Source organism: Capra hircus, chromosome 21 (assembly GCF_001704415.2).
Source record: "Capra hircus breed San Clemente chromosome 21, ASM170441v1, whole genome shotgun sequence".
NCBI lineage: Eukaryota > Metazoa > Chordata > Mammalia > Artiodactyla > Bovidae > Capra > Capra hircus.
Window position 1 is genome coordinate 42569089 of NC_030828.1, and position 24149 is coordinate 42593237.

General features: G+C 36.2%; 1 protein-coding gene across 1 annotated transcript in view; it reads left to right on the top strand.

The window, feature by feature from the left end:
- AKAP6 (A-kinase anchoring protein 6) overlaps window positions 1-24149 on the top strand; it is a 503112-nt gene that overhangs the window by 436675 nt on the left and 42288 nt on the right. The window contains exon 12 of the mRNA XM_005695223.3: window positions 10356-10571. Coding sequence (XP_005695280.2) covers window positions 10356-10571 — 216 coding nt within the window. The remainder of the gene's footprint in view (window positions 1-10355; window positions 10572-24149) is intronic.

The window sequence follows — 24149 nt, forward strand, 5'->3', positions numbered from 1 at the left end:
GTGTTTAAAGAATGAAATTCTTATTACATTTCCTTCCCATAAGGTTGTGGAATATTGCTTTGAGCTAAGTAATCATTATAGCAATTTACCAGTTGGCTAATATTTAGTCAGCATCTCTCTACTACTTCATATAACAGTTGAAGAGTGTTTTGCCATTATATATTAGTTAAACTTCTAAACGACCCTGGGAGTGTGGTTAGTATTACTGCACATCTGGGAATACTGAAAGCCGGTGAAAAAGGAGTCGAGTTGCCCTGGGCTTCCTCCACAAACGCAAAGGAAAGAGCTAAGAAGCAAATTCCCAAGGGTCCAAGCCCACAGAAAAGCGTCCTATTTATTTTAGGTGCTATGAAAATAAAATCAGAAATATGAAGTTTATGGAGCTGGCTATACCTCAGCCTCTTCCAGGTCAGGAAGGTATAAAATGAAAAAACAGAAAGGTCTTTCTAATGTTGACTTTTGTCCCTAGTATCATTTTCCACTTTTTTAGTGGTGTTATTCCCCATAGCCTAACTTTCTTCCTGCACTCTTGTTGGGTCCCTGGAGTTCTCGAATTCATTTACTTCCCATCTGTAGGATTCTTGAATAGCAGTAATACTTCCCTAAAAAACCAGTTCCTAGCTGTTATACTTCAAGTAACACTGAGTTTTGTGATGAGTTCCAGGAGTGGCTTCATAGGAAATACAAGTAAGTTAGCCAGAGATAAGTCTGAAAAAAATAGGATTTGGTGGAGAAGACGGGTGAGGAATAGTCAACTGTGTATGGGTAAGAGCATTAGAAAAGCATCACACAGCAGAGTTGACTGATTTGTGAAATTAATAAGTCCAGTGATCTGTTTTCTCTATGATCCACACTATCCCTGGGAATTCCGTATGTGTCATCTTTGCTCCTGTGCTCTTTGGCTTTCCTTCTGAATGGTGCTTCATTCTCCAGGTGTGTTTTTTTTAATGATAATTCTTCTTTTACCTGAACTCACAGATGAGTTCAGATAGTTGGGATCCATAAATAACCCAAGAAGAAAATCACCTTCATCTGTTCTCCAGAATTATTTTAAAATACTTCCCATGGAATCAGTAAGAGATAAAAAGCACAGTGGGCATTGTAAAAAGATTTCAAAATATAATAATGTAAAAATAAATGGCAATTAATGCCTTATCTGCTTATGAAAAGTGACTGTAGGATTTTCAGAAAAGGTATTTACAGTATAATGGCTAAGTTGCATTTATATCCAGCACCCCTTCCCTCTTATTGCTAGAAGTTACCTTTCTATAATTGCAACTAGTTTAGCATCTTAACAATAACAGACATGTTTTTAGGAGATTATTGCCAGAAGTGCATTCTTTATTCCAGAGGGACTCTGTAATAGATACCAGCATTTCAGTAATGACACAAGCAATCCGTAAGCTATTACAGTTTTCTTTAGAGTAACTTAATCTTCATATTGTGCTATATGTCTAGAATTTTAATAGTATTTTTAATTTAGAAAAGTAAGTATATAACATATTACTAATTACGTGTGAATATGAACTAAGCACATGACCACTGAGCTTGATTCTTAAAAACAAACATTTTAAAGTACTTAACACAGTTTAGGGTAAGTCACAAAGAAATTAAAGAATGCCACACAGGGCTAGCAATAGCTTTCATGGAATAACAGAGTCTTCTTTTTTAGAATGCTTATTAAGTTTGGTCCACAGTTAAAAAGTAGCTGAGAGAAATAGAAATACTCCTTTCCAAATAGAATTAATATTTTTTAAACAGATGAAGGTATAAAACATTAAAACATAAATATGAGTGTGTTAAAAGAATGGTTTTTCCTTCGATGACACCATTCATCAAAGGGTATCTAAGAATTTTTAGTAGTAATAGTCATGGTGGCCCTTAATGATTCGTCTTGATTGGTGAGGATTCTAGATTACAAGAACAAGATCTTTTTCTAGGTCAAAGGTCAGGCTAATTAGGCCATGGCGGTAAAGATGGCATTTCACTTATCTGAAGCCTAGATGAACAGAGGGGAGATGGTTTTTCTTACAAATGAAAGTGTTCACTGAAAATACTTTGATTTTAAATGACTAAAAGAAATCATTTAGCATTAGAATCTAGACTTATACTGTCATGTGCAATTTTAAAACTATTTTGGCACACATCCCAGACCCTCTTCAAGGAGCTGATAGAGATGTGCTTGGTGAATCAATTCAGGGGGCTTTAATGCTATTTTAAAAATCTAGCTTTTACATTAAATAAGCCAGTTTGTTATTTTGCAAGAACTTCTAATCTACTTAAAACTGTCATTCTCTGTTTCTGACTTGCAATTAGATGGTATTTCCAAAATGTCAGACCTAGATTCTGCTTCTACTGTCATCATAATAAAATGTGACAGCCAAGATATTATATCAATACCTTTTCCATAATTAGCAATAAGGACCCAGCCAAGGGTTAACTGGAAAAGTTTCACAAATGTTTTTCTACAAATGGTCCTGAAGGCAGTATTATGCTTTTAAAATCTGCTAATGTAGCAAAGACGCATGACAACCAGGAGACAAATCTGTGAGTAAAACTGTTTGGAGAGAATAGTTTTGTAGTGTATGATGTATGGTATGTAAATGAGCTTATTAGGACTCTCATCTATTTTATTATTGGTGACCAATTTAATAGAGGCATTTAAAAAACAATATTTCTGCCTGACTCCTAGAAATGAAGAAGATACATTGATATAATTGAGAGCAAATGATTGCATGTCGTGCCATTTAATCATGTCATTTTTCAATTGCTATTTTTTGCACTTCACTGCATGCTTATAGAATATTTAGCTTCAATATAGATGAAGTCCCAGAGTTTGTGACTGAGCTGAGTTCCTGTATTGGCTGATATCTTTTAAGTTCGAAATCAGTTAAAATATGAAGATGTCTTTTGTCCATATTTTCTTTAAATATTCAAGTCATCATTCATACCTCACTTGGGGTGTTTTTTTTTCTGTTTTGAAAAATTACTCCTTTACAATTCTAGGTTGGAAATTCTTATTTGCAGCATACATTATACAGTAGGTATAGTTAAGCACATAATTGTCTCAAGAATGGAGCTGTCAGGACCAAAATATCTCCTGACCCCTTGCTGGAAACTTTGCTAATCGTTTGCCTAATGAATGTTTCTCACTTTTGTTAAATCTCTTCTTTATTATTTATATAATTTACATCTTTTTCTCAGAAAAGAGATTAGCTCCCACTGTCTGCTAAAATATGAGGTTCTTGAGGGCAGAACGTTTTGACTATGTTTTGTTCACTGATGTGTCTCAACCACTGAGAACAGTGCCCATTATAATATGTGTTTATTAAATATTTGTTCAATGAATTAATTTGTATTTTTCCACCTCTGCTATTTAACTTCCCTGGGCTTAAGAATTGTATAGTTTACTGATTCTTACTGTATTTGCAGGATTAGGAATGGGTATAAGATAAACCCCTGACAGGTATATGAACCAAGATGTTGGTCCTCTCATCGGCAGTAAGTTTATGGCTGCAACCACTTCTAATTAGGACTCAGGGGCAGAAATGGTCTGAAAATGTCAAAATTTTGCAAGCTTCTTCAGCTCTCTTATGAAAGGCAGTGTGGCATAGTTTCATGGATTGGCTCTTGATTTAGACTGCATGGGTTAAAATCATTTGCTACTTTTTAACTGTGTCATCACTGGTCAGATACTTAACCTCTTCGTGTCTCCATCATCTCATTTATAAAATAGGTAGATGACAGTAATGTATGTCTCAGACCCTCTTCAAGAAGCCGATATCATTCATGTGATCTCAGAGTGCTATTTTGAGAATTAAATGAGTTGATACATATGAAATACCTAAGAAAATGCATAGCATACAGAAATATACAAAAGATTTGTCATTAGTATTGGAAATTAGTGAAAAATAACTAAGAAAATACTACTAAGAGGAGAAACCTAGCAACTATCTACTTTAGCTGGTAATGATCTTTCTCATCTTCAAAGCCAGTGCCCATAATTTAGTATGTATATCAACTCCATGTTACTTTTGGGTCACAGCCTCACTGTTCACAAGGTACATTTACCTCACTTACCTCACTTAAAAACCTACAATATCTTGATGGGTTAGGTCTTATCAAAAGCCTTTGTGTTGCATTAATATCTCTTATTGTGAGTAGCCAAGAGTCTTCTCTTTACAGCCAGTTTACGAGCCCTTAAGATCAGGTACCACATCATATTATTGGCCTCTTATCCACCAGTACCAATCCTGTAATGAAAAGTATGGTGTTTGACACATGACACCCAATAAATGTTTACTTCTACAAGAAGTATCATTCATGTGATCTTTCCCAACTTGCCTCCAAATGATGATTCCAAACCAACAAGCCAAAAGCATCTTTTGGAGAGTCATAGAGGTACTATCGGAGAAGGCAATGGCACCCCACTCCAGTACTCTTGCCTGGAAAATCCCATGGACGGAGGAGCCTGGTAGGCTACAGTCCATGGGGTTGCGAAGAGTTGGACATGACTGAGCGACTTCATTTTCACTTTTCACTTTCACGCATTGGAGAAGGAAATGGCAACCCACTCCAGTGTTCTTGCCTGGAGAATCCCAGGGATGGGGGAGCCTGGTGGGCTGCTGTCTCTGGGGTCGCACAGAGTTGGACACGACTGAAGCGACTTAGCAGCAGCAGCAGCAGAGGTACCATCATAGCCTCTCATTTTTTGCATCTGCTGTACATTCTTCCCATACGTTGGCTATAGGCATTAACATTATGATGCCTTGTACCTGCCAAACAGTCATCAAGGTTTTTATTACTATGTAAACTCTCTCAGAACAAAGCTTCTATTTAATTTAGCTCAATGCCAAACATGTTAGTCATTAGTTGGTAAATTACTTACTTGACAAAAATAACCAAAAGGTATAAAATCCCAAAATATAGTATTCAAACAATTAGCATTCTTAATATATTAAAATTCTGGAGATTATCAAGCAAATATGAATAATATAAAGTTATCACTGGCTGAAAAGATATATTCATTGATTGATTCATTAATTTTTTTAGCCGTTCAATAACAATTTAAAAAATAATTGATTTATGATTTTAGTTAATAAAACTACACCAACATCAAGTTTGGCTCCATAATATGAGTAGTTTCAGCTATCAAAGAAACTCATAGAGCAGGTCAGGAGAGGAGAAAATCCCCAGATAAACCAAAACACCCCTTTGTACCACCATTAGTGGATTGAAAATCATATTGCAAGTTTGTAAGTGTAAAACAAATACCTTCAATCTGTTGACAGCACTCTTGTAACATGTCCAAGAAGATATGTTTAAAGGGTTGGTGAACTGTAAAGGAAAAAACAACTTAGGAATTTTGATTTTTGCTTATGTGCTTCTCAACTTTGATAGCAAATTCACTTTTAAAGTAACATGAAGAAACTGAATGGAAATGTAAAATAAGCAAATAAAGTAGGTCATTAGAGACTTAAAAGTATCACACCAAACTATATTCCAACAATAAGATTCTGAAGTGATACTAAGACAATGACCTCCATACTAACAAAGGTAGCTCTTTAGGAAAAAAATGACTAAAGATTACCAAATAATAATGATAGCTAAATATAAAGGCATTTGGAATCTTTTTCTCTTAGACATTTCAATTATTCTCCTTCTTTATATTTACATTCTCTTTCCCACTTCTTCCCTTTCTACTTTTCTGAGAAGGCAATATGATTATGCTTAGGAACCAGCATGATCTCATTGGATATCAAGGACAATGCTTCAAACCTGGCGATAATGAAAAATCTTCCAAATTTTTCTTTTTGTAAATTAAAATGATAAATTTAAAGTATAGTTGATTTATAATATTGCATTAATCTGCTGTATAGCAAAGTGATTCAGTTATATATTTATGTGTATATATATACATATATATATACATCTTTTTAAAATATTATTTTCCATTATGGTTTAACATTGGATACTGAATATAGTTCTCTGTGCTATGTAGTATAACTGTTGTTTATTCATTCCATGTATAATAACTTAAATCTGCTAACCATAACCTCCCCCTCCATCCCTCCCCTTGGCAGCCACCAATCTGTTCCCTATGTCTATGAGTCTGTTTCATAGATAGGTTCATTTATGTCATATTTTAGATTCCACATATCAGTGAAATAAATATTTCACTTATCTATAAGTGAAATAGACAAATAATTATATTTGTCTTTCTCTTTCTGACTTATGTCACTTAGTATGATAATCTCTGGTTGTATCCATGTTATTGCAAAGGACATTATTTCATTATTTTTTATGACTGAATAATATTCCACTGTAGATATGTACCACATCATTTTGTCCATTCATCTGTCAATGGACATTTAGATTGTTTCCATGTCTTGGCTATTTTGAGTAGAACCTAGGGCTTCTCTGGTGGCTCAGTAGTAAAGAATCCACTTACAGTGCAGAGCAGAAGATGTGAGTTCAATCCCTGGATCAGGAAGATCCCCTAGGGAAGGGAATGGCAACCCACTCCCATATTCTTGCCTGGAGAATCCCATCAACAGGAGACTGGCGAGCTACCCTCCATAGGATTGCAAAGAGTTGGACACGACTGAAGTGACTTAGCATGCATGCATGCATGAACCTAGGGAGGCATGTGCCCTTTTGGATTAGAGTTTGTCTGCATATGTGCCCAGGAGTGGTGTTTTTGGATCATATGTTAATTCTGTTTTTAGGTTTTTGGTGAACTTCCACACTGTTTTCCACAATTCCTGCACCAGTTTACATTCCCACCAACAATGTAGGAGGATTCCCTTTTCTCCATATCTTCTCCAGAACTTATAACTTTTTATACTGGATTATAAATATAATTGATTAACAGTGTTATGTTAGTTTCAGGTGTACAGCAAAAAGACTTCCAGACTTAGAGAACAAACTCATGGTTACTAGGAAAGAAAGGTGGGAGGAAGGGATACTTAAGGAGTTTGGGACTGACATGTATGTACACACTGTGATATTTAGAATGGATAACCAACATGGGCTTGCTATATAACACAGGGAACTTTGCTCAATATTATGTAACAACCTAAATGGGAGAAAGTTTCAAAAATAATCGATATATGTGTATGTGTAACAAAACCTTCCAGAATTTTCTGTTCTTTACTTCCTTTTCCAGGGGCTCCATTCTCTCTTTTCTCCAACATGCCTGGTACTCCCAGTGGCCCAGACTACTTGCTACTGGACCTTCTGTCCTTGTAACCTCAACTACCCGACTTGGACAGTCTGGCTCACATTGTTTCCCTGATTTCATGGCTCCTCTGATAGCAACCTGCACAAACTTCAGTTAGCACTTACCTCTCTGTATCATTCTTGGTACCATACTTATTTGTTTAGTCCATTTCCAGTAGACTTCCGGTTCTTGAGAGTGGGAACAGTAACCTGCTCTTTTTTTGATGCCTCCACGCCTAAAATAATGCCTAGCAGATGCAAGGTACAATACACATTTGAGGAGGTCTGGAGGCAGGGATGAGTTCATCTTGTTTCTGAGAATTACTTAGATTGCTTAGCTTGGGTTTCTGTTTAAAAGTGCTTTTCTCTAAAAATGTAAGCCAAAGATAGTTATAATAATCATTTTGTTCCTATGTAGTTATATTTAACATTTCTCTATACATAGTTTATCATAGAAATAATGTGAACTCTACTGATTCTAAGAAACATTGCCAGCAAATGCACTGATTTTATTTAGTATGTGTTTGTGATTATAAATAAATATGTATATTTTAATGGTTGACATGGAAACACATTTGTGTAAAAAGAATGTAATTTTATCAATTATATCTCTTAGATGTAAAAAATTACTGAAAAATATGTTTCCATGTAAAATTCTCAGTGTTCCTCTCTCTCCTCTTTAAAGTAGTGTTATTTCTGAAGTGTGCATACAGGAGAAATTATTAATCTAGAATATACACTGAGTTCTTTGGATATTTAAATTTTTTAAATTTGCAGAATTATGGAGACATAAAAGTCTGATATTAAGTGTCAACAATTTTTAAGAACACCTAACACGTGGTTTAAAACCCATCAACTGACTGGGGTTCAGATGTGGAGTGAGGATCATCTGGATACTTAAATACTGGATACATTCTAGATTCATATTAAAAGTTACGGCTAATCAGCTTTGTGAAAATTTCCCCTAGCCACCTCACATGTATGTTTCAGAAGTCTGAAAACACCTGTGAGATGAATAAAGCCTGTTTGGGCTGCTTTGTAAATATCACCTAATGTGGCTGTGCTGACTAACACCACACATACCTTTACTGCCATCCCTGGCAAATTCTCATTCAGCTAAGAAACATCAGGACTCTTTGTTGGCTGTAGAAATGCAGTTATTCTTTTAGGCAACTTAAAAGAGAATTTTGCAAGATCCAGTTTGGCAGCATGGAACATCTCTTTTGATTTTCTAGCCCCTGCCCTTTTTTTTTTTTTATGTTTTTTTTTTTTTTTTAAATTTTAAAATCTTTAATTCTTACATGCGTTCCCAAACATGAACCCCCCTGCCCTTTTTTAACAAATTAATGACAAGCACAAACAAAAAGTAAAATCTTCTATATATATATTCATAGAACTCTTTTGAAGCAATCCCAGTTGGCTATATTATTATGTCATCTTGAAGTGTTGAACTTTGGGCGAAAAATTGACAGATATTAAGTGGACTTAATAGTTTGACTTGCTCAACAGTTGTTCTAGAGCAAGAGAGCAAATTGAAGGGTATGTGTTTATGTGTGTGAGAGAGAGAATGAAATAGAGGCAAGGAGAGAAAGCATGTAAAAGAGAAAGTCAGCAGAATTGGAGGAGGAGATGGAAACAATGCCTGTTGCTTTGGTAGACTCTTTAAGTTTTATCTTTGATTGTGTAGGAGTTTCTCTCCATTCAGCATTGAGCTAATGAATAGTGTCAGTAAAGAAATTTGTCAGACCTGGTGGTTCTATCAGCAGTTATATAAGGAAAATAGTAATGAACCCTAGGAAAATAAATAAGGCTAAGTTCAAGAAACATAACTGAAAATGCTGTACTGGTATAAATTGGATAATAAAATTCCTGGTCATATTTTGCTATAAATAGAGGTGTGGGAATTTGTCATTCTCCTTATTTAAAATTCAGAAATATTAAAGGTACAGGGTTCTCTCATTACAGAAATAATAGAATTCCAGCTATTACTGAATTTGGGTCGTTTAAATGGCTATAGCATGTATTATATCAATAAATGGAACATCTGTATGAAACGTCCACCTGCTGATCTACTACCACTCTGTGCACATTTCAGTGAACCGCACTTAATCATTTTAAGACTTCTTCTAATGAAGCCTTATCTAGATTAACATTTTAAGCACAAATACTTTCAGGCATTAAAACTCTAGCACTAAATTAAATTGCATTGTCTTGTTTACCCTTGTTGATTAATAAGCAATCTGTTAACTGTTAGAACAGTCCAATTGTAGCGGTAGAGGGAGATTAGTAATTCAGTGATGTTTGTGGATATAATCATCATTTCTCCTGAAGGCTTTGAATTAGAATATCACTTACACACTATCCGTAGGCAAAGAAAAGATACAATATTTTAAGACATGTTTGCCCACTATTTTGCTTGAATCATTCAGCTTAGGGTCACTGCAGTAATACAAATGCTTCTGGGGGCAAAATGTTATTTTGATGCATGCATATCCTTCTTAAATAGTGTGAATGTCTATTATGAGAAACACAGCAACTAACAAATAATGCAATAACCATCCTGTATCCTAATTTCTGTTTTCAAAACATTATTGCTTTGTTAATCAAGTTTTGGAAGAGAAATGTTGCTTACCATATTTTTTCAAATACTAGCTGTTATATATCAGTTTTTTTGCAATCTTATTTAACTTATTTCCAGTCTGTAGAAAAGTAAACTTTTAGCTGCAGAGAATCTAGGAGAAAATTTGGAAATTTCTCATTTATTTTGGAGGACTTTTCTGTCTTTTGTGTTTTCTATGACCTTGAAGCAAAGCATGGCAATCTGTTTGGCATTCATATGACCTAAATGATTTATTTCATCAAGGTAATCACCTAGGTATCAAAGACGGACCCAACATTTTAGATGTAGAAATAAGTTTAAAAAGAGGAGGAGAGGAGGAGAAGAATGAGATGAAGCAAAAATCACTTAGGTAGAAGATATACAATCCAAAAGTAACCCCAGAGGCCTTATTGTCCCATTTATTCGTGGTTGAGCATATCCCTACAATTTAAAATTATGGTGGAAGAGGATGTTGTATGTTTAAGGGAACTCTGTCCTGTAAATGCTCATGGAGCGGTCCCTCTTTGCATTGCAGTCCCTCTGTCGTGAAATCAAGCAGCGACGTCGTGGAGTGGCCTCCATCCTGCGTTTATGCCAACATCTTCTGGATGACCGGGAGACCTGCAACCTGAACGCAGACCACCAGCCCATGCAGCTGATCATTGTGAATCTTGAAAGACGGTGGGAAGCCATTGTCATGCAAGCCGTCCAGTGGCAAACACGGCTGCAAAAGAAGATGGGAAAGGAATCTGTGAGTGATAGTTTCTTTTTAAAATCATGATGCTCTCTCATTTTTCTCAGAAAAACATTCTTTCAGGACTTGGAAAATATGTTCCTCTTAACAGTGGTTTTGCTAACTAAAGGAATAGTTATCTCCAACCTCTAAAAGAAACTCCATTTATCATAACACAGAAATTCATTTGCCTACTAGTAAGATGAATTTTAGTCTCATTGTCTTTTAGAGAAATCATATGGAGACTTCACTTAACTTTAGCAAACTAAGCCATAAATTCTTTCAATCATTCCTTCACCAACAACATTGCTAATCATACAATACACCATGAAGGTTTTGCTAGGAGACAGCTTACCACTCTCAGAGCTTACAGAGCTGTGTGTATGCTCTACAGAGAAGGCAGTGAAGTAAAGTATGCCACTTGCCTTTTCTTTCCATGATAGGAATTCACACTGTCCATGTGTAAAACAGTCTCCATTGTTCCTGCTTAGAGCTCCTTCAAATAGAGATGCGTTGCTGAGAACTAGCAAGTTTCCTCTGAGAGTTTTAATGCAGTGCTCAAGGCAGAGGTATGGACTGCTTTTAGAATTTTCCAAATTGACTGTAAACTCAGGCTATTGCTAGATGAAGAAAAAATATATAACTAGAGTTGTTTTATTATAATATGGAATACACACTTATCCAGAAAACCTTCATATCCTTAAGGGAAAGGATTTATAGATGAAAAGATTGCATTCCCCAAAGGACCTTGAAGTTAGTGTCTGTTAGTTCAAGGCCTAATTCTCATGTTTGACTTACATAAGTGAAATACACAGATACATACATATATAGATACAATGGAAATTTTTTCTTGTGTATTTATATCATCAGTTCTATGTTTTCAGAGTCCAAGATTCAAAATTGAAAAATCAAATATTGCCACTGAATCAAATGTTGCCACTGAAAAATAGTCTTCTCCTATGAATTCTAATTTTCACAAAGCCTTAATATTTGCTATCTGATGTGTTTGTCATTGGGAACTGGGAACAGGAGAGACAGTGAATCAGTAAGCCTTCTCACTCTTTTTGCAACTGTAGTTACGTTGAATCTAGGGGATGATTTTATCATTAATAGTTCACTTCAGTTGTTTTGTGCTGAAGTTGCTAAATTTCTTAAGACGTCCAGATTATTACCAGCAATCAGATTCTATATAATTGGATGTCTTTTCTTAAAATGACCTGTCTGTTGTGAAGCTATTTAGTTAGAGTTCTTTCTTTTCTTTCTTCCTTTTTTTGTAAAAGAGGTTATTTTTTATCTATAGTTTGAAACATCTAAGCATAGTAGTGACCATAATAAAGTTTACATAAAAACCAATTGCCCCTGGAGAAGCATTCAGGCTGCTTTGGAGGAGACAGAACTGTTTATTTGGAGATTTACTTGAAATCATATGATCAGGGATGCAGGAGTGGACCTCTGCAAACTAGCTGTGGACATTTTTATCCTACTTCTGTGGTATAGGTAAGCTTTAGCTTTGAAATATTGGCTGCTTTTTAGAGGCTCAAGCTACTACAGAGAGGTAGATAAACATTACAGGTGGACCAAATCTCCCCTTTTCTGTAGGTTGAATGCTGGATGTGTAGGTTTTCTGGAATCCTGAGGTAGCAAATAAGGTCCTCTGTGCTAAACAAGTGGACAGTCCCTCGAGAAAGGGAGAGAAGAGTAGCAAGCGGCACTAATGTCAACAAGGCAGTGAATACCATGTACCTCAAAATGTTGGAACTATTTCTGACTTCTTTCTGATCTCTGTTGGTTGGGTAAAGAGTCCAGGTTGCTTTGTTGAGCAAACAAGTATTTCACCCATGTGGAGGCTGCCTTTGAAGAGACTCAGAAGCCTCTAAGTGGTCTGTTTCTTTTCCATCCTGTGTCGCTGCACCTCTGCCATCCTCTACTGTGCACAGGAACGTTCAGTGCTGTATTTCCAGGGTCTGGGACACACCCGCATATAGTAGATTTTAATAGACATTTGCTAAATAAATGAACACACTCTTCTATTTCATAATTTTCTTTCATTCTGGCATTTGGTCTAGAGTTACTATATTAAGTCTCAGTGTTCATATTCTCAAAAAAATGGCTTTGAGTATGATGTTGCTATTTGAGTATTTCACTTTCATGAGATCGCCAAGCAGATGACTTTTAACCTTTGTTCTTGAAGGTGGGGTCAGTTTTTCCAGGTTCTAAGATATAATGTGAAGTCCCCTGTGGTGTTCTCTTTTCAAGTTATTTCTGAAGGAAATTCTCTGTGAGGTATTGAATGAAGTCATTCTGAAAGTGCAGGCTAGGTTCTGGCACTTAGAATTAGAGGCTCTAACTCTGTCTCTGTATTGTAGAATTTTCTTAATCAGTCACTTTGGAAATAGCTTGTATAAGAGATGTCACCTAATCATCTGTCCAGTACTCCTCATTTTTCATGTCACTTCTATTTGTGTGATAATTTAATTACTGTTGATCTTCTCCATTAGTCTGAAGAAAACAGCCACATTTCAGTTTCTCCTCACCTTTACATTCCTAAAAACCCCACATAGCGTGTAGGACTTAACAGGTACTCTAGAATTTGTTAAACAAATGAATTTTCTCTAAGTGATACTCAATAATAATCAGTGTTAGAGATTGATAGGTAAGCAAGACCTCTTCCTTTTCCAGAAAATATGTAGTTAGTGCAAATATACAAAGAACAATAATGTTAGGTCTCTTGAGAGAATTACTGGCTTCAAGTTTAGAGTTAATATTGGCAAAATATGGAAAATCTTTCCTTAATATTCAGAAAAATTCAGATAAAAGTAAAAATGTCAATTAAGTAAGCTTCTCTAATTTTCCTAGCTAGGTAAACAGTTCTCTCTCTCTTTTTAACTGGAAGAAAGCAAGAGATCTTTTATTAATTCTGGGAGTTAAAACAGACAAAACTCAAAAGCATCTTTCTCACTTATCATCGAGATGTGAAATTACATGATTATTTTACCAAATCCACTTTGTTCTTTCTACATTCAAGCTCTTTTCACAGACTTACTTTGGATTATTTTGTGTTACTTATAAAAATAATCTCTGTGTATACTTTTTATACTGTAATACTAATTTTCATTTAAATCATATGTTTTTATTTATCATCTCCTCCTTTTCTTCTTTATGAACTAAAGAAGCTTGAATTTTGTTGCTTTGACTTCTTTATATGATTAAGGCTTTACATTTTGGTCAACAGTACCGTCTGCCTGTATTACCTTAGAGTATCCCATTTTCCAAAAGATTGTTCTGAATTTGTGATGTATTTATTATAGAGGACTAAGATTTTTATTATTGAAACAGTTTGAATTTCACTTCCTACAACAGATACAAATTAAAATATATGAAACAATCCATGAAAACAATACAAATCCATATCAGTATAAATCTACTTAGAATAATCTATAATAATTTACAAATCCAGTCAGAATAATCTTTAGCAAGGGGAAGATAACTCCTTCAGTTCAGTCACTCAGTCATGCTTGACTCTTTGCAACCCCATGGATTACAGCATGCCAGGTTTCCCTGTACAACATCAACTCCCAGAGCTTACTCAAGACAGGTCCATCAAGTCAGTGATGCCATCCAACCATCTCATCCTCTGTCATCCCCTTCTCCTCTGCCTTCAATCTTTTCTAGCATCAGGATCTTTTCCAATGAGTCAGTTCTTTGCATCAGGTGGACAAAGTATTGGAGTTTCAGCTTTAACATCAGTCCTTCCAATGAACACCCAGGACTGATCTCCTTTAGGATGGACTGGTTAGATCTCCTTGCAGTCCAAGGAACTCTCAAGAGTCTTCTCCACCACCACAGTTCAAAAGCATCAGTTCTTCAGTGCTCAGCTTTTTTTATAGTCCAACTCTCACATCCATACATGACTACTGGAAAAACCATACCTTTGACTAGAGGGACCTTTGTTGGCAAAGTAATGTCTCTGCTTTTTAGTATGCTGTCTAGGTTAGTTATAACTTTTCTTCCAAGGAGCAAGTGTCTTTTAATTTCATGGCTGCAGTCACTGTCTGCAGTGATTTTGGAGCCCACCAAAATAAAGTCTGTCACTGTTTCCATTGTTTCCCTATCTATTTGGCATGAAGTGATGCTGTAAGAGCAATATTGCACAGGAACCTGGAATGTTAGGTCCATGAATTGAGGCAAATTGGAAGTGGTCAAACAGGAGATGGCAAGAGTGAACACTGACATTTTAGGAATCAGCAAACTAAAATAGACTGGAATGGGTGAATTTAACTCAGACGACCATTATGTCTACTACTGTGGGCAAGAATCCCTTAGAAGAAATGGAGTAGCCATCATAGTCAACAAAAAAGTCCGGAATGCAGTACTTGGATGCAGTCTCAAAAATGACAGAATGATCTCTGTTCATTTCCAAGGCAAACCATTCAGTATGACAGTAATCCAAGTTTATGCCCTGACCAGTTATCCTGAAGAAGCTGACGTTGAATGGTTCTATGAAGACTACAAGACCTTCTAGAACAAACACCCAAAAAAGACGTCCTTTTCATTATAGGGGACTGGAATGCAAAAGTAGGAAGTCATAGGAGGAGTAGGAATAATAGGCGAATTTGGCCTTGGAGTACAGAATGAAGCAAGGCAAAGGCTAATAGAGTTTTGCCAAGAGGACGCACTGGTCATAGCAAACACCCTCTTCCAACAACACAAGAGAAGACTCTACACATGGACATCACCAGATGGTCAACACCGAAATCAGATTAATTATATTCTTTGCAGCCAAAGATGGAGAAGCTCTATACAGTAAGCAAAAACAAGTCTGGGAGCTGACTGTGGCTCAGATCATGACCTTATTGCCAAATTCAGATTTAAACTGAAGAAAGTAGGTAAAACCACTAGACCATTCAGGTATGACCTGAATCAAATCTTTTATGATTTTTTTTCCTTTAAATTTTTTTTAAAATTTTTTATATTTTTAAACTTATTTATTTTAATTGGAGGCTAATTACTTTAGAATATTGTAGTGGTTTTGCCATACATTGACATGAATCAGCCATGGGTGTACATGTGTTCCGCATCTTGAACCCCCCCCCCCCACTTCCCTCCCCATCCCATCCCTCAGGGTCATCCCAGCGCACCAGTTCTGAGCACCCTGTCTCATGCATCGAACCTGGACTGGCAAATCCCTTATGATTATATGGTAATCCCTTATGATTATATGGAAATTGATTAAAGTGATTAGATCTGATAGAATGCCTGAAGAACTATGGACGGAGGTTTGTGATACTGTACAGGAGGCAGGGATCAAGACCATCTCCAAGAAAAATAAATGCAAAAAGGCAAAATGGCTGTCTGAGGAGGCCTTACAAATAGCTGTGAATAGAGGAGAAGTGAAAGACAAAGGAGAAAAGGAAAGATATAGCCATTTGAATGAGAGTTCCAAAGAATAGCAAGGAGAGAGATAAGAAAGCCTTCTTCAGTGATCAGTGCAAAGAAATAGAGAAAAACAATAGAATGGAAAAGTCTGGAGATAGCTTCAAGAAAATTAGAGATACCAAGGGAACATTTCATGCAAAGATGGGTACAATAATGGTCCAAATTTGTATGGACCTAACAGAAGCAGAAGATATTAAGAGGTGGCAAGAATACACAGAAGAACTATACAAAAAGATCTTCATGGCCCAGATAATCACAATGGTGTGATCACCAACCTAGAGCCAGACATTCTGGAATGTGAAGTCAAGTGGGCCTTAGGAAGCATCAGTACGAGCAAAGCTAGTGGAAGTGATGGAATTCCAGGTGAGTTATTTCAAATCCTTAAAGATGATGCTGTGAAAGTGCTGCACTCAATATGCCAGCAAATTTGGAAAACTCAGCAGTGGCCACGGGACTGGAAAAGGTCAGTTTTCATTCCAATCCCAAAGAAAGGCAATGCCAAAGAATGCTCAAACTACCACACAATTGCACTCAGCTCACACACTAGCAATGTAATGCTCAAAATTCTCCAATCCAGGATTCAACAATACATGAACCGTGAACTTCAGATGTTCAAATTGGATTTATGAAAGGCAGAGAAACCAGAGATCAAATTGAAAACATTTGTTGGATCATCTAAAAAGCAAGAGTGTTCCAGAAAAATATCTATTTCTGCTTCATTGACTATGCCAAAGCCTTTGATTGTGTGAATCACAGTAAACTGTGGAACATTCTGAAAGAGATGGGAAACATTCTGAAAGAGACCACCTGACCACCACCTGACCTCACCTCTTGAGAAATTGATATGCAGGTTAGGAAGCAACAGTTAAAACTGGACATGGAACAACAGACTGGTTCCAAATAGGAAAGGAGTATGTCAAGTATATTGTCACCCTGCTTGTTTAACTTATATGCAGAGTACATCATGAGAAATGTTGGGCTGTATGAAGCATAAGCTGTAGTCAAGATTGCCAGGAAAAATATCAATAACCTTTGATATGCAGATGACACCACCCTTATGGCAGAGAGTGAAGAAGAACTAAAGAACCTTTTGATGAAAGTAAAGGAGAAGAGTAAAAATGTTGGCTTAAAAGTCAACATTCAGAAAACTAAGATCATGGCATCTGGTCCCATCACTTCATGGCAAATAGATGGGGAAACAATGGAAACAGTGACAGACTTTATTTTTTGGGGCTCCAAAATCACTGCAGACAGTGACTGCAGCCATGAAATTAAAAGACACTTGCTCCTTGGAAGAAAAGTTATGACTAACCTAGACAGCATACTAAAAAGCAGAGACATTACTTTGCCAACAAAGGTCCCTTTAGTCAAAGGTACGGTTTTTCCAGTAGTCATGTATGGATGTGAGAGTTGGACTATAAAGAAAGCTGAGCACTGAAGAACTGATGCTTTTGAACTGTGGTGGTGGAGGAGAAGACTCTTGAGAGTTCCTTGGACTGCAAGGAGATCTAACCAGTCCATCCTAAAGGAGATCAGTCCTGGGTGTTCATTGGAAGGACTGATGTTGAAGCTGAAACTCCAATACTTTGTCTACCTGATGCAAAGAACTGACTCATTGGAAAAGACCTTGATGCTGGGAAAGATCGAAGGCAGAGGAGAAGGGGATGACAGAGGATGAGATGGTTGGATGGCTTCAACTCAATGGACAGGAGTTTGAGTAAACTCAGGTGATGGACAGAGAGGCCTGGAATGCTGCAGTTCATGGGGCTGCAAAGAGTTAGACATGACTAAGCAACTGAACTGAACTGATCAGACCGGATGCCATGATCTTAGTTTTCTGAATGTTGAGTTTTAGGCCAGCTTTTTCACTCCCTTCTTTCACTTTCATCAAGAGGCTCTTTAGTTCTTCTTTGCACTTTAGTTCTTCTAAAAGTGTCTTTTAATTTTAATTCTGCCATCTGTGTATCTGAGGTTATTGATATTTCTCCAGGCAATCTTGATTCCAGCTTGTGCTTCATTCTTGATAACTTCTTAATGGAAGCCATAAACCTCTTCCTCTAAAAAGATATAGGCAGTCTCCCACTTCCAGCCAGGATAGGGTAAAGGATCAGTACCCTTATACCTGAAATAATTTAAAAACTGGACAGAAATCAGAATTTCAAGACCTTGAATACCAGGCAGTGAGGAGATGTGAAATGATTGAAGTGATACTATGGTTACTCAAATTTCTGCCTAGAGAGAATTTCCAGGTCGCTGTGTACATAGAAGAAACCCTTGCGTAGCCTGCATTCTCCCTGGATTGAGAAGACAGGTCTGGGAGTCCGATGAGGATAGGGCAGCTACAATTGCTACAGGCATATAACAGAGAGGAGAGAGCTGCACAGAGAGATGGCTCTAGAGCTATCAGAGTGATCCTTTTAAGTCTTCAGAGATGGAACCCCCTGAAAAAATTAGAAGGAACAATCCCTGAAGCTCACACACAGCTGGGAATAGTTCCTTTTCCTATCAGTCACAGTAGAAACCCTTATCAATCACAGGGCCTGTGACAGAGTACTAAGAACAGTTTTGCATTTGTAATGCAAATTAGACTAAATGCTGTGTGTGTGTGTGTGTGTGTGTGTGTATGTATGTGTATGCACACGCACATGCTCAGTTTCTTCCTACTCTTTGTGACCCCATGGAATGTAGCCTACTAAGCTTTTCTTTCCCAGTAAGAATACTGGAATAGGATGCCATTTTCTCCTCCAGGGGATCTTCCTGACCCAGTGATCAAACCTGCGTCTTCTGCATTGGCAAGTGGGTTTTTTTAATCACCGAGCCACTTGGGAAGTCTTGCCCAACAAAACCAATACGGTATTGTAAAGTAAAAATAAATAAATAAATAATAAAGAGCGGGGGGAAAAAAACCTGAAAAGATCAAACTCTTTAAAAGTAATTTAAATATATCTCAGTACAACACTCAAGAATGCTTATTGGCACCTGAGTATCCAGCATCCAGTAAGGTAGAATTTGCAGTATCTGCCATCCAGTTAAAAACTACCAGCATACATGTTTATTCCTATGGCTATTTCATGTTGATGTATGGCAGAAATCAAACCAATATTGTAAAGCAATTATCCTTCAATTAAAAATAAATAAATTCTTTTTAAAAAGCTACCAGCATGCAAATAAGAAGTAAAATATATTTGATAATGAGGAGAAAAATTCAATCAATAGAAGCAGATATAGAAATGACAAATTATAGAGTTAATAAAGAACATTAAAAGTTATTTTACTTGCATTCCATATGTTCAAGGAACTAGAAAATATATTGAGCTTATTAAGGAGAGACATTGAAAATATCTGTCTAAAATCAAACTTCTACAGATGAAAACTATAATAACTGAGATGAAAAATACACTGGATAGTATTAGCAACCAATTAGACATTGCACAAGCAGCAATTTATATATCTGAAAACATAACAATAGAAACTGTCAGAAATGAAACAGACAGGAAAAAAGCCAAAAAGATAGCGTAACTGAGCTGTGAGATAACTTCAGGCAGGTTAGTATATATCTAATGGAATCATTAAATTAAAAAAAAGTGAAATCATTTCAAGCATCTTTTCTGATCACAATGTGGTATTATTAGATGTCAACTATAGGAAAAAAATATTAAAAATACAAACATATGGAGGCTAAACAACACTCTTCTGAATAACCATCAAATCACAGAAGACATCAAAGAAAATCAAAACGTGCATAGAAACAAATGAAAATGAAAAAATGACAACCTATGGGATTCAGTAAAAGCAGTGCTAAGCAAAAGGTTCATAGTCATACAAGCTTACCTCAAGAAACAAGAGAAAAATCAAATAAATAACCTAACTTTGCACCTAAAGCAACTAGAAAAAGAAGAAATGAAGAACCCCAGGGTGAGTAGAAGGAAAAAAAAATCATAAAAATTAGGGCAGAAATAAATGAAAAAGAAACAAAGGAGACTATAGCAAAAATCAACAAAACTAAAAGCTGGTTCTTTGAGAAGATAAATAAAATAGACAAACCATTAGCCAGATTCATCAGGAAAAAAGGGGAGAATCAAATCAACAAAATTATAAAAAATGAAGAAATCACAACAGACAACACAGAAATACAAAGGATCATAAGAGACTACTATCAGCAACTACATCCCAATGAAATGGACAATTTGGAAAAAATGGATGGATTCTTAAAAAAGTATAACCTTCCAAAACTGAACCAGGATGAAATAGAAAATCTTAACAGATTTCATCACAAGCACGGAAATCCAAACTATAATAAAAAAATCTTCCAGCAAACAAAATCCCAGGACCAGATGGCTTCACAGGCGAATTCTACAAAAAATTTAGAGACACGCTAACACCTATCCTACTCAAACCCTTCCAGAAAATTGCAGAGGAAGGTAAACTCCCAAACTCATTCTATGAGACCACCATCACTCTAATACCAAAACCAGAAAAAGATGCCACCAAAAGAGAAAACAGACCAATGTCATTGATGAACATAGATGCAAAAATCCTCAACAAAATTCTAGCAAACAGAATCCAACAGCATTTTAAAAAGATCATGCATCATAACCAAGTGGGCGTTATCCCAGGGATGCAAGGATTCTTCAATATTCACAAATCAGTCAATGTGGTACACCACAGTAACAGATTGAGAGATAAAAACCATATGATTATCTCAATAGATGCAGAGAAAGCCGTTGACAAAATTCAACACCCATTTATGATAAAAATTCTCCAGAAAGCAGGCATAGAAGAAACATACCTCAACATAATAAAAGCCATATATGATAAACTCACAGCAAACATTATCCTTAATGGTGAAAAATTGAAAGCATTTCCCCTAAAGTCAGGAACAAGACAAGGGTGCCCACTCTCAACACCACTATTCAACATAGTTTTGGAAATTTTAGCCACAGCAGTCAGAGAAGAAAAAGAAATAAAAGGAATCCAGATTGGAAAAGAAGAAGTAAAACTCTCACTGCTTGCAGATGACATGATCCTCTACATAGAAAACCCTAAAGACTCCACCAGAAAATTACTAGAGCTAATCAATGAATATAGTAAAGTTACAGGATATAAAATTAATATACAGATGGAGAAATATACCATGTTCATGGATTGGAAGAATCAATATAGTAAAAATGAATATACTACCAGAAACAATCTATAGATTCAGTGAAATCCTTATCAGGCTACCAACGGTATTTTTCACAGAACTAGAACAAATAATTTCACAATTTGTATGGAATTACAAAAAAACACCTCGAATAGCCAAAGCAGTCTTGAGAAAGAAGAACGGAACTGGAGGAATCAACCTGCCTGACTTCAGACTATACTACAAAGCTACAGTCATCAAGACAATATGGTACTGGCACAAAGACAGAAATATAGATCAATGGAACAAAATAGAAGGCTCAGAGATAAATCCACATACCTATGGACACCTTATCTTTGACAGAGGGGGAAAGAATATACAATGGAGAAAAGACAATCTCTTTAACAAGTGGTGCTGGGAAAACTGGTCAACCACCTGTAGAAGAATGAAACTAGAACACTTTCTAACACCATATACAAACATAAACTCAAATTGGATTAAAGATCTAAATGTAAGACCAGAAGCTATAAAACTCCTAGTGGAGAACATAGGCAAAACACTCTCTGACAGAAATCACAGCAGGATCCTCTATGACCCACCTCCCAGAGTAATGGAAATAAAAGAAAAAATAAACAAATGGGACCTAATTAAACTTAAAGGCTTTTGAACAATGAAAGAAACTATAAGTAAGGTGAAAAGGAGGCTTCAGAATGGGAGAAAATAATAGCAAATGAAGTAACTGACAAAGAATCTCAATAATATACAAGCAGCTCATGCAGCGTAATACCATAAAAATAAACGACCCAATCAAAAAATGGGCCAAAGAACTAAACAGACATTTCCTCAAAGAAGACATACAGATGGCTAACAAACACATGAAAAGATGCTCAACATCACTCATTATCAGAGAAATGCAAATCAAAACCACAAATAGGTACCATCTCATGTCAGTCAGAATGGCTGCTATCAAAAAGTCTACAAACAATAAATGCTGGAGAAGGTGTGGAGAAAAGGGAACCCACTTACACTGTTCGTGGGAATGCAAACTAGTATGGGCTTCCCAGATGGCTCAGAGGTTAAAGCATCTGCCTGCCATCTGGGAGACCTGGGTTCGATCTCTGGTCAGGAAGATCCCCTGGAGAAGGAAATGGCAACCCACTCCAGTATTCTTGCCTGGAGAATCTCATGGATGGAGGAGCCTGGTGGGCTACAGTCCATGGGGTACAAAGAGTCAGACACGACTAAGCAACTTCACTTTCACTTTCACTTTCACAGCCACTATGGAGAGCATTGTGGAGAAAAAAACTGGAAATAGAACTGCCATACGACACAGCAATCCCACTGCTGGGCATACACATCAAGGAAAGCAGAATTGAAAGAGAAATGTGTACCCCAATGTTCTTCACAGCACTGTTTACAATATCTAGGACATGGAAGTAACCTAGATGTCCATTGGCAAATGAATGGATAAGACAGTTATGGTACATATACGCAATAGAATATTACTCAGCTATTAAAAAGAACCCACTTGAATCAGTTCTAATGAGGTGGGTGAAACTGGAGTCTATTATACAGAGTGAAGTAAATCAGAAAGAAAGACACCAATATAGTATATTAACACATATATATGGAATTTAGAAAGACGGTGGCAATGACCTTATATGCGAGACAGCAAAAGAGACACAGATAAAAAGAACAGACTTTTGGACTCTGAGGGAGAAGGCAAGGGTGGGATGATTTGAGAGAATAACATTGAAATATGTATATTACCATATGTGAAATAGATGATCAGTCCAAGTTCGATGTATGAAACAAGGCATTCAAAGCTGGTGCACTTGGACAACCCAGAGGGATGGGATAGGGAGGGAGGTGGGAGGGGGTTCTGGATGGGGGACACATGTACACCCGTGGCTGATTCATGTCAATGTATGGCAAAACCACCACAATATTGTATAGTAATTAGCCTCCAATTAAAATAAATAAAATTTTTTTAAAAAAGGAAAGAGGGGCAAACAATTTTTGAAGAAATAATGACCAGAATTTTCTAGATTTGATGAAAACTATAAACTGACAGATCCAGAATGTCAACAAACTCTAAGCCCAGGAAACTTGAAAAAGGCTACAACAGTGATAAGAAAAATATCTTCAAAGTATCTGGCATGGCGGGTGGGGAATACATTATATACAGAAGCATAAGAAGAAAGAGTTATTGCATACATTTTTCAGAAATAATTAAAGTCAGAAGACAGTGGAACAACATTTTTAAAGTATTGGAAGAAAATAACTCAGAATTTCACATAGAAAATGCTCTTTTAAAAGTAAGACAAAAGTAGTTTTCAGCTATCAAAACTTTAAAAAAAAATCATCAAAAAACAGTCAGCAGAACTGCCGGGAATGTTAAAGGAAATCCTTCACGAAGAAAGAAAATGATATCAGTAGAAACTTGAGTCACAAAAAGGAACAAAAAGCACTGGAAACATTTACTGTGTGGGTTAAAAATGGAATTTATTTCATCTTATTTAAATTTCTTTAAATGATAATAGGTTGTTGAAAGCAAGTGAACTCTGGGAGTTGGTGAAGGATGGGGAGGCCTGGCCTGCGGCAATTCATGGGGTTGCAAAGAGTCGGATATGACTGAGAGACTGAACTGAACTGAACTGAAGGGATTTATTAATATAAGACATGTAGAAGTAAAATATATAACAAAAATATCACAAAGTCCAGGAAATGGAATTATACTTTTGTATGTATGGTTCTTATATCAAGTGTAGTGGTATAGAATCTCTTAAATATAGATAAAATATATACTCTGACTCTTTAAAAACAGAAGGGGCTATAAGAAATAGGTCAACAAAGGAAAGGAAATCATTTTTAAAAATCTCATACAATGCAGAGAAAGAGGAAAACTGGGAGTGAAGAATAGATATAATTGATGAAAAATTAAACCAACTGCATCAATATTTTTGTTAAATATAAAAGAATTAAAGACCTCAATTAAAAGGCAATAATTTCTAGTTTGCATAAAAAATCAAGACTGA